Below are 18,104 nucleotides of genomic sequence, written 5' to 3' on the forward strand. Positions count from 1 at the left end.
CTGGGAGTATTGTTATATTAATTAACCATGATTAATTATTGGGCCCCAGTCTCATGGTTGAGAACCACATGATTGTTCCCTCTCCAGACTCCCCTGCTGACCTGCACTCACATTGGATTTTATCGTTCCAGCTTGACTCATTACAATGCAATCTTTTGTTTTGAAGAAAACAGGAAGAAATGCCTTCTTGCTAATAGTTTGGCTCATAGATTTATCACTTATGCAGCACAGCGATTTTCACTTAATCATGCTGGACATATCAGAAGATTACGTTGACGTTGAAGGAGGAACTAAAATTCCTGTTCATCAATAAGGTGAGAACCAAACCTGTTATAATATACTTGAATTAATCGAAAAGTGTACTGTCCAAGTAGTAATAGAAGATGTTTGTTGTTGTAATAATGACAGTAGCGAACACACAAGTAGTAGCCGTTTCGGCACAGTTAGGGATCAGATCCGTGGTCCAACTGTTCCGTGCCCGAGTCCAACTCTTCAAGAGGACCAGGGCATGATTCAGTGTACCGTGCCCGGAACAAACAGAGCGATTACACTAGTCAAACGAACTAGACTTTGGGGGTCAAACATGCATGGTTCAGATTGCCTAGTGTGAGTACACTCTTAGGGAGCAGATTTACTAACAGCTTGCTCCAACTAAATACTTATTTTAAATCATTTGAATGGCTCTTGAGGGGTTGGGGCGGTGGATGGGCTATTACCTTAAATGCCTCTTTGCGCTGAAACTCCAGCTTGGCCATTTCCTCTCCCACCCAGCTGGGGGTGTCTGGTATTGCCACATGAATGATATACTTCAGTAGAACTGCAAAGTGCTGGTCATAAAAGGAAAGACAGAAAGAAGAACAGAAGCCAAAATCTGTTTATTATCATTTCCCTCATGTGTGGTATAACAAAAATCTGAATACAGTTCTCCAGGAGTCACGGCGCAGAACATACAGTCTTTAACACCAAATCCTATAAATAGATGAAAATAGAGGGCTTCAAGGTGAACGAGGTCAGTTCAGAAGGATCTTCAGACTAACTGGCATGATTTGAGAACTGAACAGAATTATGGTTCATAATTGGCCAGGAGGCATAGATGTAATAACTATAACTTTTTAAATGTGAATGACAAAGCTACACTCGTGCTTTCCGCCCTGAGGGTGCCATAGCTTTTTTATTCTAAAGGCTGGAATAAACTACACAACTTTTGCCCTGATTTGCAGTTAACAAGTTGATTCTAGTTGCTGAAATGCAGAATTGGCAGATTTAAGTGAAAATTGAGCAGTGTATTATGGGCATGTACTGATTTTTTAGCATCATACTATGATTCCATCCAGTATGAAGAAATCAAGCATGTTTGATATTTGAAGCTCATCTGTAAGGTCATAACACTAAAGTCGGGGACACACTTAATGACTAGCTGACACATTCTAAGACTGAAGTGAACACACTTACAGACTGTTTCCAACGACTGGAGCAGATTTTAAACACTGAATGTGAACCGACTGAACGCGACCGTCTGTGCATGATCTCGTGACTCGGCGCGTTTGTGCATGATCAGTCGTAAGTATCAAATTACATTCATAATCGGCCTTACAGTCGTTAACTTACAGTCGTGTCCCCAGTTTAACAATTACATGAACAAAGAAACGTATGCTAGTTCACCCTTTTATCCAAAGTGAATACAGTACAATTAGTAACTTCATAACCTACAATATTAATGATGTCAGGGTTCAGTTAGAGTGAAATATGCCAAGGTTCAGACTACACAATATTTTTGGCTTTTACGATAGTCACTGTGGCAGATTATGCAATTTTGACTCCTCAATTCTTGCCGTGTCGTGGACAAGAAACATATCAGACTAGTTACTTATCGACCAATCATCGCTTGGCATCTTTAACGATGTGCGTGATGTCATTGAGGAGGAGGAAATAGCAACTGACCTCTGGAAATGAGCCTAAACAAACAATGGCTACAGAAGCGGCGTGTTACCCTAATGCTAATTCCAGGACTCACCAGGTGAGCCCCTTTGCCATCTTTAGTCAGCATTTATCTTTTTTCACAGTTTCATGGTAGTCTTTCAAGGAAACATCATAGAGGCAGGAGTATTGTTGCCATAGCTTCACAAACCTTTCCTCTATTGCATGATTCCACCTAGCAGCACCAATAACACCGTAAAAAAATATGGATGGACGTCCATGACGTCACCTGTAGGTTTTGTGAAACCCAAAGTGGGCGGTGCCGGCTGTCGCCATCATGGTAGCGTGTCACTCCCGGTTAACTGGAAAATGCTAGGGTTTCTGTCGAGACGTTGTGAAGCAGGGCAGGCGCGGCGTCAGTTGTCGTCCACTATGACACATTGTGCGAGATAATCAAATGATTCTTGCTTCCCAACGCCTATTGTCGTTTACAAATAATCACAACATCCTAAGTCAAACGGATCGTGCCAAAATTGTGCTGATATTTTGTAGTCTTAACTTGGCATTAGATTTATAGGGAGTGTGTGTATGTTCTTGAGTGTGTGTGTGTGTGTGTGTGTGTGTGTGTGTACCTCTAAGATGACGATGGAGATAATGGCCATCTCAGGACTAAGCCAGGGAAACAGTCTCTGTAGCTGCCCACACTGACCAATCAGATAGCAGTTCACTATGATGGCAATCAGACCCATAGCTTCCATCACTGTCTGTGCAATGATACAGGATTTTACACAACCTTGTGATTTAAAGACACTCCTAGAACAATATCAACTGAACACATTTGTCCTTTATGTATATCAAAGTACTCGGTGTAGTCTAACCTGCCACTGTCCGATGCTCCCCACCCTCAAGCCAAAAGGTCTCTGTAGGCTGGTGCACAGTTTAAACGCGTCACTCCGGATCTCAATGATATTGTTGATGAGGGCACACATGGCGGCCAATGGGAAGGCAGATGAAAAGAGAACCACATATCCAAACTGGACAAACATCTCCTGGTAGTCCTGAAATGTGTCCTGGAAAGCAGTTTTAGAAGTTTAGAGGTTTTCTGAAAGTATGTCAGTTGGAAGTATCTGTTTGACTGCAGGCGATGGAATATCAGTAATCTAGAACACACATGTTCATTGTTTTCTGATAACACACATACATTACAGAGACATTTGCAGTAGACTCCTTTAGTCATTGTGTTCCATTTTAAATATTGTTAACATTATATAAATGAAAATGTACACTAACGTTGAAAAGTTGTAAAAAAAAAGAAAGAAAAAAGTCTATTATGCTCACCAAGACTGCATTTATTTAATCAAGAATACAGTAAAAACAGTAATATTTTAAAATATTATAACAATTTGAAATACATGTTTTCTATTTTAATATAATTTTTAAAATGTAATTTATTCCTGTGATCATCATTACTCCAGTCTTCAGTGTCACATGATCCTTCAGAAATCATTCTAATTTGCTGATTTGCTGCTCTACAAACATTTCTTATTATTATCACAGATGCAAGTTGTTGTGCTGCTTAATATTTTTTGGAAACCGTAATACATTTAAACTCGCCGTCTTACCTGAAAATTAACATCTTGGCAATGTAGAGTGGGCTCCACAAATATTGAAACCATTGGTAAATATGAGCAAAACTGACTGCTTTGCAAATCCTCCTCTTAAAGGCAGGGTAGGTGATTTGTTCCAGAAACATTTTTTGTTATGCTGGTTGAAAGTCTCTTCACATCCTGATGGCAATCACTAAGTTAAGTGGTCTAAATATATTTATATGTACATTGTACATTACCAGTCAAAAGTTTTAGATCTGTAAGATTTTTAATGTTTTTAAAAGAAGTCTCTTCTGCTCACCAAGGCTGCATTTATTTGATTAAAAATAAAAAAATGAAATTGTAATATTGGGAAATATTATTACAATTTAAAACAGCTGTTTTCTATGTGAATTTATAGTAAAGTGTAATTTATTCCTGTGATCAGAGCTGAATTTTCAGTCTTCAGTGTCACATGATTCTTCAGAAATCAATCTAATATGACGATTTGATATCAGAAATAGTTTGTATTTTGTATTTATGTAATTTGTATTTATGTATATATTTTTGTATTATTTAAAGGTTAGATTTTTGTGAATATTTTGACTGAAAAACTAAGAGGAGAAATTGGAAAAATTTCAGTCAGTTTTGCTCATATTTACAAAGGGTACATTTTTCTGGAGGCCACTGTCTGTTAACACAAGTAGGCTTGTTTTAATGAAGATGAACGTGAACATTGACTTTTCTGAAGACATATTTAACTAAGATTCAGTTAGTTTTGCACATTTTCTGTGAGCAAACACTGCCTATGCGGTGTGAAGTGTGTTTGTTTGTATTAGACTGTATGTATGGAGTGTCTTCTGACCTGGTAGGTTTGCATGCAGCTCTCGATCTCGGCCTGTGTCAGCGTAGCGGTGTCTTGCTCCTCAGGAGGATCCATCCATGAATCTCTCTTCGTCTTACTGTCAGCCCTCTCTAAGCTCCGCCCCCTCTTCCTGAGCCTGACTGACGTGCTGTTCTCCACTCCTGTTGTCAGCGGTTCCCCTGTCAGTTCCTTCATCTCCGGAACCCCGTTTTCATCATCATCATCGCACATCTCAAAAACCGAGGCAGGATCCATGCCCCTCTCCACCATGGTGGGGCTCCCCTCCTCCAGGAAGCTGTCGTCCACTGGGCTGATGCAGGTCGCGGACTTGCGGTCCACCTTCTCAATGAAGCTGACCTTTCGCAGCTTCAGGCCACAGTCAATGAGGCTCTCTGATTCGTTCTCTTCTTCGCTGTGCCTCTCCCCAGGCTCCTCCTCCACATCCTCGTCTGGGACGCCACAGCCACCATTGAGACATTTGCGTTCTCGCCTCTCTTGGGGGCCCTCCTCACCCATCTGTGGGCCGCGCAGACCTGACCCGAGCACAGTGGGGTCGCTGGGAGAGACCTGCGCTCGTCCTGCTGCGAGTCGCCCGTACTTGAGCAGTGCAGACACCAGCAGCTCCCAAACAGCCCGCAGCGTGAGCTCACCCAATCGGTGCCGCTCGGCCAAGTAGGGCTGCAGGACTTCCTTCATGTTCTGCACAAACTGCCGGATAATCAGCAGTGTGGCCAGCATCTACAGCAATAGGGACACCAACTAGTTATACTCTCACATGACAAGGCTGAACATTGATACAGATATCTCCCAATTTCAATTCCAATTTGATTTGAGTAATTTATTTGGTCATATTTAAGTTCAAATGTCCATTTTGATTACATATACGAAATTCTGGTCCAGTCAAAGACTCTCACCTCTTTCAGACGCTCCATGTCTTTGAGGTAGAAACCAATATAGAAAAGGCTGAGATAAGAATTTACAAACTGAAACTGAGAAAGAAAGAAAGAAAGAAAGAAAGAAAGAAAGAAAGAAAGAAAGAAAGAAAGAAAGAAAGAAAGAAAGTTTCAGGAACAAAATGTGGACATTTTAGATACAAAATGTTGAATACTCCAAAATGTATACATATATATTATTATTTTATAAGTACTTACAAGAACCATTTTGATGATGAGATTTTTCTCATAGGCACTCTGGAGTCTGTAGTTTTCTGTGGGAAACAGAAGATTCAGACATTAGTAATCACCTCACAGAGGCCTAACAACTCGCCTGTATTTATCTTCTTTCTCCTTTTCACTCCTATGTTTGGCTTCTGGAAGCCTAAATTCCAAAACTCCAGTCCATTTCAGCCTTTGCTACCTTTTTACCATTGACTATTAAAACAAAAACTCCTGAATTTAGTGGACAATTCCCTCCTAAAATGTTGTTTTGTTGAATACAGTGTTCATGAACATCTTAAATAATGATTTAAGCAATTTAGTATAAAGATACACATTCAAGTGACAGCTGCATTAAGTGACTGAATATAAACTGGCTCACCCATGTCATTTAGCCAGCAGGCGATCTTTCTGTACACCTCATCACACGCCGTCACAGTGATGGCCAACATGATTTTAGGGATAAATCTTGCTACTCGTGGAAGCTCCTTAATCCCCATCACAAATTCCTGCCAAACATCACGCCATTACAACTCATATTAAATGAACTGGTTTCTAAGTATTTGAACTGAATAATATGTAGATCCATGTTGTTATTACTTCTATTATTTTGATCATATATTATGATTTTTTCTCCATGCACTCCACTTAATGTTTAATGCTTATTTTTTTTTAATATACAGTTTTTTTCTTTCAAATAAATTGCATCCCTCTCACATACCCTAAAAATTAAGATTTTTTTGTGGCTAAGAAACTATAATGGAACTATGTGTACATGGACTTTTGTTTAAGATAACCTTACAATATTAGGTTAAAATTAATGTAAAAGGCAAAGTGTATATCTTAATGTCTTGTGATTTCTTAAATATTTCACTATGTTTAATCCCCCTTTTGCCTTTACATAAAATCTTCCTGTGGTGTTATGAAATATTTTTTACAAGTACAAAAAGTAAATTGTGTTGAATGTGTGTGTTAGAGTGTGTAACTCACCTGAAGCTCAAAGCAAACGAGCATGGCCAGAAATACAAAGCAAAGGCATAATATACAGACAGGAAAGCTGACCAGCCATCTGAACACCCTCCTCCTCCACGGAGGATAATAAAACTCTTCACAGCCCGTCACCGGACTGCACCGCTTCACACCCTGACCCGAAGAGCAATAGAGAAAAAATATTTAAAGGGCAGTTAAAAAAAGATGTGTTTTCAGACACATTACCCTGTCATTACCCTGAACTGAGGTCTGGGTTCCTCCAGGGACTCGGCTGGGGTGTCCAGTGTACCCCACTTATAAGCGAGCTCTGCCCCTCTGCGTTTCCAGCGCTCCAGGAACAACGTGGCCCACACCACATTAAAGAGAGCAAACACCACACAACAGATATCCCTGCTGGTCTGAGAGCATAGTGACAGAAATATAGATCACATGAACAGAATATGAACAGTCATAGAGTCCAATATATACATTTTAATCGTAACAACTCTCAAACTAGTTTTAGTCTGTTAATGAATATGGCAATGTTAATGTATTGGATTAGATCTGCTACACTAGTGCTGCAGAGTAAGTGTGGACTTGCTACTGCCATTAGATACACAGACACGCTGCTGTATGTAAGATATGCTGCTGCATGAACAGACATACTGTACTTAAATCATGTTGCAGATCTAGGCAGGTGGAGCTGGAGGGTTTCAGACAAACTCTGATAGCACGTTGCAGGATATGCTAAGAGCAGATTTTGGTCTTAATGAGCAGAAAGAACCAGACTATTTAAAGGGGCATTCGGCAACTATTTCAACTTAATAAAACCGTTTAGAAATCATTTGAAGGTTTAACAGGAATAACCTGTTCTGGTGAGAATGGTGACTTTCCCCGCTCCCCCCAACGTTCCTAGGCGGAAAACCAACCTTGCAACATGGGGACTAACGTCCCGGTAAGTTGGAAATAGGAAGTCTCGTGAGAAGCGAGAACGAGCGAGAAACACAAACTGCTTTACGGCAATTCGACATAAACACACACGCCGCCCTCAATTTGTATGATGTATTACCCACCTTGGTAGACATAGCTCCACATGATAAAGTTGGCCGGCTCCGATAATAACAAATGCACATGAGCAGCGGTAGAAAGGGGGAGGAGGGGCCGCAAGTGAGTTTTTTTACGACATGGTTGTGAAATATACGCCTCTCAGCTGTAGGGGGAGCTCGTTGAGAAAACATGCGACAACAAAAGTGAAAATCAGCAAAGAAATAGCTAGAGTTGCCGAATGCCCCTTTAAATGTTGGGCAAGTTATCTCATTGGCTGCAGCATCAGCAGAGGCCAGTCAGCTTGTGTCATGCGGTAATGATGTAATTGCTTACAGATTGTATGTAAAGGACCATGCCATGAAGCGTTTCATGTCTGAACTAGATATCATCACACATGTGGATTCCATAAATAACACTTAATTCAGCTTTAATTTATGGTACAGTTTCAAAACTTTTGGAATATAGCGGATGAGTCACTTTTATGGAATTTTATGGTGTTTAAGTGGTCAAATACCTGATCTGATTCTGTAAGCATCCACAATACAAAGCCAATAACAGCTGGATACAACATGGAAGTGGTGTAGAAACCCAGCCAGGCGAAGTACATGGCAATCTTCGCTCCAAAATAATCACAAATATCATCTAACACAGAAAACACAGAGGACACAGACTTAGACCAATCATTCAAGTATCCAAGTAGGGCTTTAGCAACAGAGTGATAAAATCAATAATAATCAGTAAGGAAAATAATCAACAATGAATTTGTTTATAAATTCACAGAAAAAAAAGACTGTTAATCTGAATTAATTCTGACTAAAATATACATTTTGCTAAAATATTTGTCGTTAGACATTAAATGTAGGTTTAAAATTGTACGTGTAATGCATATAATTGTATTTTATAAGAGGAGGATAACTAAATTTTCCCCAGTCTGGTGTTCAAGGAATATGGATTCACTGTTTTTGCTTTCATTTCACGTACCAGGATTTATTGTTTGTTAATAAATATTACAGTGATGTGAAGTCCGATTCATTGGTCCGAACTGGTTCTTTCAGAGTTTGTTTCAATGAACCAGTTAAAAAAAAAAATGAATCGGTTCCTTACGTCATCACGTAATGATGTCACCACTAATTTATTTTTTAACAACTCGGTGTCATGTTATATCTATGAAACGTTCAAATAAAGTCATTTGTGTGAACGCATATTGCTGATTATTGCCTTTCATTCACTTAAGTTAATGGTGTTGTTTATAGTTTCATTCGCTGATCCATCATGTCAGACACGACTGACTAATATAGAGTAGCCTTCATCTAGGATAATATTTCTAAAAGTTTTGCACCTACAGCACACATTACAGACATTGCTGCACAAATGCAGGTATGTTCTACATATCTATAGTATACAGAAAGAATAAACCAGTCTTATAAAGTCCTTAATTTTTCTTAACAACTTAAATGTAATTTGCATGCACAATAAACCATAGAAAAATTCTTTTTTTTCCCTTCTTGTTTTTAATAAAAATATAAGGCTTTTTAATAAGACTATTCATAAGCATATTGCATTTGGATCCGGCGACTCTCCATTGTTTATGAACGTTACACCTACATTGACTACATTTGCTTTATTTGTTTTGACAGAGAAGAGAACATAGGGCAGGATGTGGAATAACATTTTCATAAATGTATTAAAATTAATTATGTTTTTAATTAGTTGTTGTACTATATCTAAGCATCATATTTTTGTTTTAAAAATAAGAACTTAAAAAATCCTGAACACAATATTACAAAAATATATAATTTTTAACAAGGGAAGTGATCTAAAAAAACTACCATTCCCTGCTAAAAACCCTTGAACCCAATTTAGGTTTTCCATCAGGTTTTTTGGGCACTTTTCAGCTAGTCAGTCTGGGAGACCATCTGACCACCCCGTTAAACACCAGTTGGCTAAGTTGGGAGACCATCTAAAGGAAACTTAACAAAATCAGCAAAAGTGTTTTTCTTTTCAGCAAGGTTAGCAACATTACTTCTCAATTCACAAAACAACAACAAAGCTGACACCCAAAATGTGTATATTTCAATGGTGACTTCAATAAATACTAACCTAGGGGCTGTTTTTCACACACGGCCTGCACCCATGACTTCATCAGCTGTCCCAGAATCCTCTGCTCATGAAGCGGGAAGACTTGCTGGATCACACCTCGCGCACTCAGCTCAGGAACTGGAACATACACACACAGTGCACGCTCACTAACACACACACACAACATGAACAAGTATTCAAAACTTTGGTAAAACTTTTCTTTTTTTTTGGTTATCCAGATACTGATACACATATATGAGTGACTTATACATACATACAAGCCACTGGTACAGCTCAGGCACACACTTCTCAGGGCTCTCATAAAGTCTCAATATAAGAACTCACTGATTGGCTGCCCTTCCAGGAAGTGGATGTTGTGAAGGGCCTCCCCATGTTTAGCTCTGAGATTGTCCAGCCAGTATTTGATTATGCTTTGGCGTTCCTGTGAAAAGAATACGCTTCAATCTATAACAATGTACGCGGGATACAAAAATGTACAACCCAACTCGATGTCTCAGTGACTTCATTCTTTAAAAGAATATCATGGGTTAACTCGAGCCTAAGCTCTATTGACAATGTCCGTAATGTTGATAAACACAGAAGAAAAACTGATTCGGCTCTCAGTTTATAACCAAAACACAGACTGTAATCCATTACGGAGTAAAAAAGTGACACTTATTTTTTGTAGAAATAATTAAAATTGAATCTAAATGGCTGTCTGAAATCGCATACTCTCTTGAGTAAGTACTTATTTTGAATAAGTAGTTACTCCAGGACCGCTAAAAAGAATGTTGTATGTAGTATGAATGTAATCTGGACACACTAAATCCAACATGTTGTTACTGTCATGTGATCTACCAGCGTCAGTTACGTCGCTTCACTGCCATTCATAAATCCTCTCCCGTGGCCTCATGGGATAGTAAAGTGTACAACACATGCGCACTTCAGAATCTCGCCGGAAGAAGTGAGTCTTCCGGTTACTTTTTGCCTCCTCTTTTATGAGTACTGAAATTTGGACATACTTCTTTTGTCACATCCTGTTTTTCACCTACTGTATAGTAGGGAAGTATTCGATTTCGGATGCAGTCTAAGTCATGGTTTGAGGTGGTACTACTTTTCAAGTTTACCAATGATTTACCAACATAATTTCAGCGTGTAGTGTTTGCTTCATGTTTAAACTGCTTTATGGTTAGAACATCATGTCCCTGTGTATTCTTGGGCCGTACATCATCACAGATTTATTGGGATCATCAGATTAGCACGGTCAGGACATGTTGAAAACAGTGTTACTATAATATTATTTATATGCTATTAAAGTGTTAATTAAAAATTAACACCTCCAAGTGTTAATTAAAATTAATATTTGAATAAGCTTTTATTTTTATATTTTCATTTGTCTTTGTAATTTTAGTTTAAGTTTTAGTAATTTTTTATTAGTTTTTGTTTTTAAACATACCTATTTACTTTTAATTTATTTTAATTTCAATTTTAGTAATATTAGTACTTCAATTTACTTTATTTCAGTTGGTTGTTGTGCAGGTTTTCATCTAATATTTATATTTTATTTAAAATTATTTTACATAAATATTAAGTTTATTTGTGCTGTATGATCTCCATGTAGACTTTCATGCAAGTGCATTCTTTTACACATATGCTATGTTTTTACAAACTAAGAGATGAGTGAAAATTATTTTCTGTTGTAATCAATATGTCTCAGATGTTGTTTTTGGTTGTTGCTTTTAAAAATAAAAGCCACCATTAATCCAAAATACCCCTTATGGAGCATGTTAACTTTGTAAGTTACTTATAAGAATGTTTAATTACACTTTATAAGTAGTAACGTGAAGTTGTTACATTAAAGAGCTATGTCTACCTGAATTAACTCAAAAATTTGTTTTGTTGGTTTAAATTAATGTATTTAGGTTTATTCAGTGATAATGAATACTATGTTTCACTTGAATAAAACTAGTTCTAATTTTTAGTTACCACTTTTTTTTTAGTGTATGCATTTTTTCTGTTTAAATAAGATGTCAAACGCCCTCTTGATATTAGTGTAGTGAAAGTCCAGTAACTACAAAAACCTAAACTTGAATTCTGAATCCTGTATACAGGCAAGTCAAAACTTTTATGCTCAATATTATTAAGGACCTGTGAAGTGAAGAAACAGAGTTCACTCTCAATGTTGTCGTAGATGTAATCTTCCTCACAGGAGAAACTGCGAGACCCGCCACCAAACTCCGGCTTCACAGCTTTCTGCAGACCCATCTCTTCAGCCCCTCGTAAAAGACTGACCACACAACAACAAAATACATCAGCATCAGTCAAACTTAAGATAGCCTAAGTTCTAACAATAAACACTATGAAAGGTCCTACAATCAAGCAAAGAAAAAATAACCGTCTTAATGTTCTAAAACAAACTTTCTTTGTACTCTACAGTTCAAAAGTTTGAGGTCAGTATGATTGTTTTAAAAAAAAAAAGAAATTAATACTTTTATTCAGTAAGGATGCAATAAATTGATCACCAGTAATATAAAGACATTTATAATGTAAATAAGATTTATATTCCCCCCAAAAAACTGTTCTTTTTAACTTTTTTGATTCATAAAATTCACAGTTTCCACAAAAATGTTAAGCAGCACAACCTGCTTTTCAACGTTCATAATAATAAGAAATGCTTCTTGATCACCAAATCAGCATATTAGAATGATTTCTGAAGAATCATGTGACATGATGCTGAAAATCAGCTTTGATCAGAGGAATAAAATTACCTTTCACAAAATATTTAAATAGAAAACTCATTTTAAATTGTTATTTACACAAAATATAAGTATGATTTTTACACAATATTAAGGTTTTTACTATATTTATGATCAAATAAATGCAGTTCTGTCATTACAACTCTCTGAAGATTTTTAGCATGGTAATGGATATTACATTGTTAATGTCTTTGGTCTTAGCGAAATAGATCTGCTACGCTGCTGTTGCTGTTGACAAAACTTGGCATTCTTGATGAGAATCAGAGACTCTTACTGACCCCATACTTTTGAACGGTAGTGTATTTCGTAAATATTCTTTAGAGGCTCATGTTGGAACATGACAATAAACATCAAACAAGCGTTTGCTTGACCCTCATGCCTCAGTACATCACCTGAAGAAACCATTAATAAATACAACAGAAGAAACTAAAAGAAAGATAAAATCTGTTTCCTTCCCATTCCCTCTCACTTTTCATATGTGGCCGTGACGAAGAAGGCGTGCATTCTGGTGTGTTTGTGATGTCGGATCTGAATAATGAGTTCTGGGATGCCGAGCCGTATGTGGTTCAGAAGCCAGAGCAGCGTGTGGTCATCTGTGGTGTCTGCATGGAGACAAATATAAACACCTCAGTCTCAGTGATGACCAATATACATTACATTATTATTATTATGTTAACTGCTGAAAAATACAGCAAAAATCATCCTGAATTTTCATGCTGGTCCAGGCTGGTTTAAACTAGCATGCCTTGCTAGTGACCAACATCCATAACAAATGCCAGTGATCATCTATTTTGTTTAAAATACTAGTTCACAAGCCTAAATAATGTAAATGCAACCAGCAACACATGATAGAACAGCAATTAAATCCTTTCAACTTTAATTCTACCTTGTTACATTCAGATTACAATTACATTACATCACATTCAGTGGCGTGTGTTCTGAAATAAGGAGGGAAAATCCTTTTAATGTATTTTTTATAAATCAAATATAAATTTGTGTCCCAGTTACACATAATGTTGGCACATGTTCCTGATTAAATAAATATTACATCAAAAAAGGAGAAACCAAATACAAATCTATTTTGTATTTTTACATTAACTATGTAATGAATGTTCTATTTATTAAAAACAAGTATAAATCTCATCAAGTTATTTTTTAAGCATTTTTACATTTATTCCAAAGTAATAACTAAAGGCAGTAACAATTTGAACAATATATTTTATTTGTGAACTGATGTTCAGCTGTTCTTTTTTAATGTCAACTTATTTTCATCTGTTATCATCAAGCTCAGATCAACACTGGTAACAGACACAAAAATGTGCCTTTAATTTCACCCCACTAAAACCTCTACACTGTCATCCTGTTTTTAGGGCATTTCAAACTTGATTTTGACGTGACATAAAGCAGTGATATCTAAGTAGCTGAGTTGTTTAATTTTTAATTAGTCTTCCCATTAATGACATCATTTTATTCATTCAGGCCAATTCTTGAAACACCCACGAAAACAAGAGGCGGGATTTATCGCACAAACCCATCATATCCAATCATAACCGATCGTATCCAATCATAGCGCGATGAAGGCATTGCCTCCTCTCATGTGACTTTCCCCAATTCATTCTCAATTACCCCCCACCAAAACAACCACACGCTTTAGGGGGTCTGTTGAATGTAAATTGGCTCAGGGGAGGCAAGAGAGACGCGAGATGGTTTGGGGTTGAGGAGATGAGGAGAAGAATCTCAGAAGAATAGGCTTTTATTAATAATAAAAATAAAACAAAATACAACAAAAACTACCCTGAGGGGGAAACAAGACTGACTTGAACAACTTGACACGACTTGACTTGACTGATGCACACAGCAGGGAAACACACAGTGTACATACGACGACGAACCAGCACAGGACTGAAAACACAAGGAGAATAAAAATGGAAGCAAACAAAAGAGGGTAACGAGAGAGGACAGGTGGGGCAAATGAATCAATAATCAGGCAACAAGATGGGAGGGACTAGACAATCGACAGGAGAGCACATTGCACAAGGAAACATACATGAAAAGCCATGTGCTCAGTAAAACAAATCACCAGCCATGTGCTCACACAAAACGAGACATGAACACGCAGCCAATGAGAACACTCATAAGCCACGTGTTCACACAAAACATGACAACATGGCACAAGACAAAACATGACATGAAATCACATGAAACAAGGCAAACAGACAAGACAAAACAGGAGTGTCAGGGCTCTGTCACAAAACCAAGAAATAGACTAGACAGAAATGACAGAACCCTGACACTACCCCTCCTCTAAAGGGACGCCACCTGGCGTCAAGACAGACAAAACAAGACAGAATACCACAAAACAAGACAGGAACATGACACGACAACTCACCAACAGACAACACAAGACGGGACGATCAAAACACAGAGACAAAGATGGGAACCAAGATAGAGCCAGCATGACAGTCCAGGAAGTCTTTAGCAGAGACCAGGGAGGGATGAGAGGGTTGAGCCAGGGAGGCTCAGGCGGGTCTGGAATCCTCGCTTAGGACCAGGGCGGAACCGGAGGGACAGATCAGGGAGACTCTGGCAGGTCTGGATTCCTGGGTGAGGGCCACGGTGGTGCTGGCTGAGCAGGCGGCCAGGGCGGAGCAGGCTTGACAGGCGTCCAGGGCAGAGCAGGCCGGACAGGCTTTCAGGGCAGATCCGAAGCTTCAGGGACAGAGGCAGCCATCTTGTCCGAAGACACAGGCATGGCTGACCTGGCGTGAACAGTCTCTGGCTCGGCAGGCATGACGTGAACATCAGGCTCGGCAGGACTGACGTGAAGCTCAGGCTCGGTAGACAAGAAGTGAAGAAACTCAGACTCGGTAGACATGATGTGAACAGGCTCAGGCTGGTCCGGCATGACGTGAAGATCAGGCTGGTCAGGCATAACGTGAAGATTTCGCTCGGTAGACATGACGTGAACAATCTCTCGCTCGGCAGGCATGACGTGAAGAGGCTCTGGATGGGCGGCCACGACGGGACGAAACTCCAGAAGGACGGCCTACAGGAGCTTGCGCAGAGCCGGCATGACAGGCAGCATGGGCGGCGCCAGCAGGGCAAGGAGCTTGGGCATGGCCTCCAGGCCTTGTGGGACGGAGGAAGCCTTTCTCCTCCTCCTCCGTTTACGAGGGAGATAGAAAAAGGAAGATGCCCATTGTTTGCTGAGTCCTCAGTTGGCTGGTTCATTCTGTCAGTGTTTGGGGTTGAGGAGATGAGGCGAGGACTCAAACGCAGAAGAATAGGCTTTTATTAATAATAAAAATAAAACGAATCACCAGCCATATGCTCACACAAAACGAGACATGAACACGAAACCAATTAGAACACTCCTAATAAGCCACGTGTTCACACAAAACATGACAACATGGCACAAGACAAAACATGACATGAAAGCACATTAAACAAAGGCAAACAGACAAGACAAAACAGGAGTGTCAGGGCTCTGTCACAAAACCAAGAAATAGACTAGACAGAAGTGACAGAACCCTGACAGCGACGTCCCGCTGTAACTTTACCCACTGGTGTCGCTGTTGGACAGTGGACACTGTTACTTCAGAATAACGAGTGATTTATACACTTTTTAATGTCACATTTTGTAATATTTGCATTGTTTTATTTTTATAATATAGATTATTTTCTAACTCAATTTTTTGAGGAGGCACTGCCTCCCTTGCCTCCTAGGAGGAAACGACCCGATCCTATTTGCTATATAAATTAAAACTTTACCAACAAAAATAACTTTAAAGTGGAATTTAAAACGTATTCTTAATAATAATTTAGAATTCCCTCATATCTAAATTGTTTTATTCAAAAATATTATTTAATATGATTGAATCAACCTGATTACATTGAGTTACATTGGGTTAAACGATCAAAAAAACCTTTTTAAGAATTAGGTACGGTAGTAATAGTACCAACTGCAAATATTCACTTTCTAAAGCAATAAAGATTCTTTTGTGTTTTTTGTGTAATAAGACACTGTTGAGAGCCGCACAGTAATTCACTCACGCTTAAAGTTCCTCAAAAATGACAAAAAAGAAATGTATTACTTCAATGAAATGAATGTCCTATATTTTAGTTCAATTATGTTTTTTTATTTAATATTTTTAGAGATTTTATGCTAGTAAATTATATTTATGTCAAACGGGTTGGCGCGTATGGTTGGGTTGCGGAGAGATTGTGAGATTGTGGTTAGGTCTCAGCAGCACTGTTGGTTTATTTGTAGAGGTTGTATAGTATTTACAGTCATTACGTTCCTGTGTATATTGCGTGAATGACGGGTGGTTGGGCAGATATTGTGTTTTGCGGTAGGTGGTATGCCATACGGAACCGTTGCCACTGAAACTGCATATTAACGCACCAGTGGGGCTCGACAGCCTTAGTCAAACGGGTTGGCGCGTATGGTTGGGTTGCGGAGAGATTGTGAGATTGTGGTTAGGTCTCAGCAGCAAGAGGGAAGTAGAGGTCAGTAAGCTGGGCTGAGTTGAGTGGGGGACGGAGGGGGGTGACTCTGGGACGCCAGAGTCACTGTCGAGCCCTCTTGAGGTGTCGTGGGCTAGTCGACGAAACACAGAGGACGGAAGGTGCCCACTTGAAGACCCTAGAGATGTTCCCTACTCCGCTCAATCCAGAGGGTTGTTATTGGGGGACCGCACTGTGGTTGCAGCCGTTGTGTGTGCTGACGCGCAAATACACTATTAACACCAAACAGAAGGAGATTCACGTCACCAGATGGAAAGAAGTGTAAATGGATGGAGAAGCATAGGTTACTGTAAAGCTACGTCTTAGTTGGTGTTTATCTTGGCGAAAGCCGAGTACAAATCAGCATGAAGTTTTAACATCTACTCTCGTGTAATGGAAATCATGAAGATCTGGATACGTCCAGTGACTGCGGTGAATAGTGCTGCTGGCAACAAGGGAAAGACCTTGTGACAGCCTGGAGAGACAGCTGACAGGAGGAAAGAGACCACAATGGGCCTGGTAAGGGTTAGCTACCCTTGTCGGCAGTATCCAGCTCTGTGTTTACAGGATACTGGAGACACCCGCCCAAGGCTTCTGAAAAATTAAAGAGGAAAATACCCCTAGAGTCTGCGAGAGCAGGGGCGGAAGATGACTCAATGGTGGACAACATGGTTAACGACTTTGGAATGGAAACGGATATGAGTATGGAGAGTACTTCACAAAAGACTAGTTCAGGTTCAGCAGTTAGCAAAGCCATTGAACTCCAAGCTTGTGTCTGTGGCTGGAGCAAGGCGACAACGGTCAGGGGTTTGAAGATTCATCAAGGGAAAATGAAATGCTTGAGGGAGAAGGGACAAGGGCCTCGCATTGATCAGTACTTCTTACGGAGTCAGTCAAGTCAGTCGAATGAAATCCAGCGACAGGAAGCAAACCACAGTTCGCAGGATATCAGCACCCCTGTCATAGAGGAGATGAGGGTTTGCACAGTTAGTGATGAACACATTGATTCTTGTGAACCCGGTCAGACTAACCAGCATAAGAGAGAAAAGAACCTCAAAGGGCATAGGCCTGGAGTTAGATGGCCAAGAGCTAGTGAGAAAACTGCATGGGACACGGTAAACACAGATCTATGCTTTGCATTGGAAAGATTAACTGGTAGAGTTGAAAAGAAGCTGGATAAATTTGGGGACATCATTTACGCATATGGAAGTGAGAGGTTTGGTGT

At 39.3% G+C, this 18,104-nt stretch overlaps 1 protein-coding gene across 1 annotated transcript in view; it reads right to left on the reverse strand.

Annotated features, from left to right (window-relative positions):
* ano8b (anoctamin 8b) overlaps nucleotides 1-18,104 on the reverse strand; it is a 38,156-nt gene that overhangs the window by 5,206 nt on the left and 14,846 nt on the right. Inside the window, exons 3-16 of the mRNA XM_077202701.1 lie at nucleotides 12,843-12,975; nucleotides 11,766-11,904; nucleotides 9,963-10,059; nucleotides 9,639-9,755; nucleotides 8,053-8,180; nucleotides 6,749-6,910; nucleotides 6,513-6,665; nucleotides 5,905-6,031; nucleotides 5,520-5,575; nucleotides 5,283-5,357; nucleotides 4,369-5,106; nucleotides 2,796-2,987; nucleotides 2,550-2,681; nucleotides 717-827 (exon numbers count right to left, since the gene is read on the reverse strand). Of these exons, the coding sequence (XP_077058816.1) occupies nucleotides 717-827; nucleotides 2,550-2,681; nucleotides 2,796-2,987; nucleotides 4,369-5,106; nucleotides 5,283-5,357; nucleotides 5,520-5,575; nucleotides 5,905-6,031; nucleotides 6,513-6,665; nucleotides 6,749-6,910; nucleotides 8,053-8,180; nucleotides 9,639-9,755; nucleotides 9,963-10,059; nucleotides 11,766-11,904; nucleotides 12,843-12,975 (2,360 nt within the window). The remainder of the gene's footprint in view (nucleotides 1-716; nucleotides 828-2,549; nucleotides 2,682-2,795; nucleotides 2,988-4,368; nucleotides 5,107-5,282; nucleotides 5,358-5,519; nucleotides 5,576-5,904; nucleotides 6,032-6,512; nucleotides 6,666-6,748; nucleotides 6,911-8,052; nucleotides 8,181-9,638; nucleotides 9,756-9,962; nucleotides 10,060-11,765; nucleotides 11,905-12,842; nucleotides 12,976-18,104) is intronic.

Source organism: Siphateles boraxobius, unplaced genomic scaffold (genome assembly GCF_051911475.1).
Source record: "Siphateles boraxobius isolate OS27281-9 unplaced genomic scaffold, OSU_SipBor_1 5, whole genome shotgun sequence".
Taxonomy (NCBI): Eukaryota; Metazoa; Chordata; class Actinopteri; order Cypriniformes; family Leuciscidae; genus Siphateles; species Siphateles boraxobius.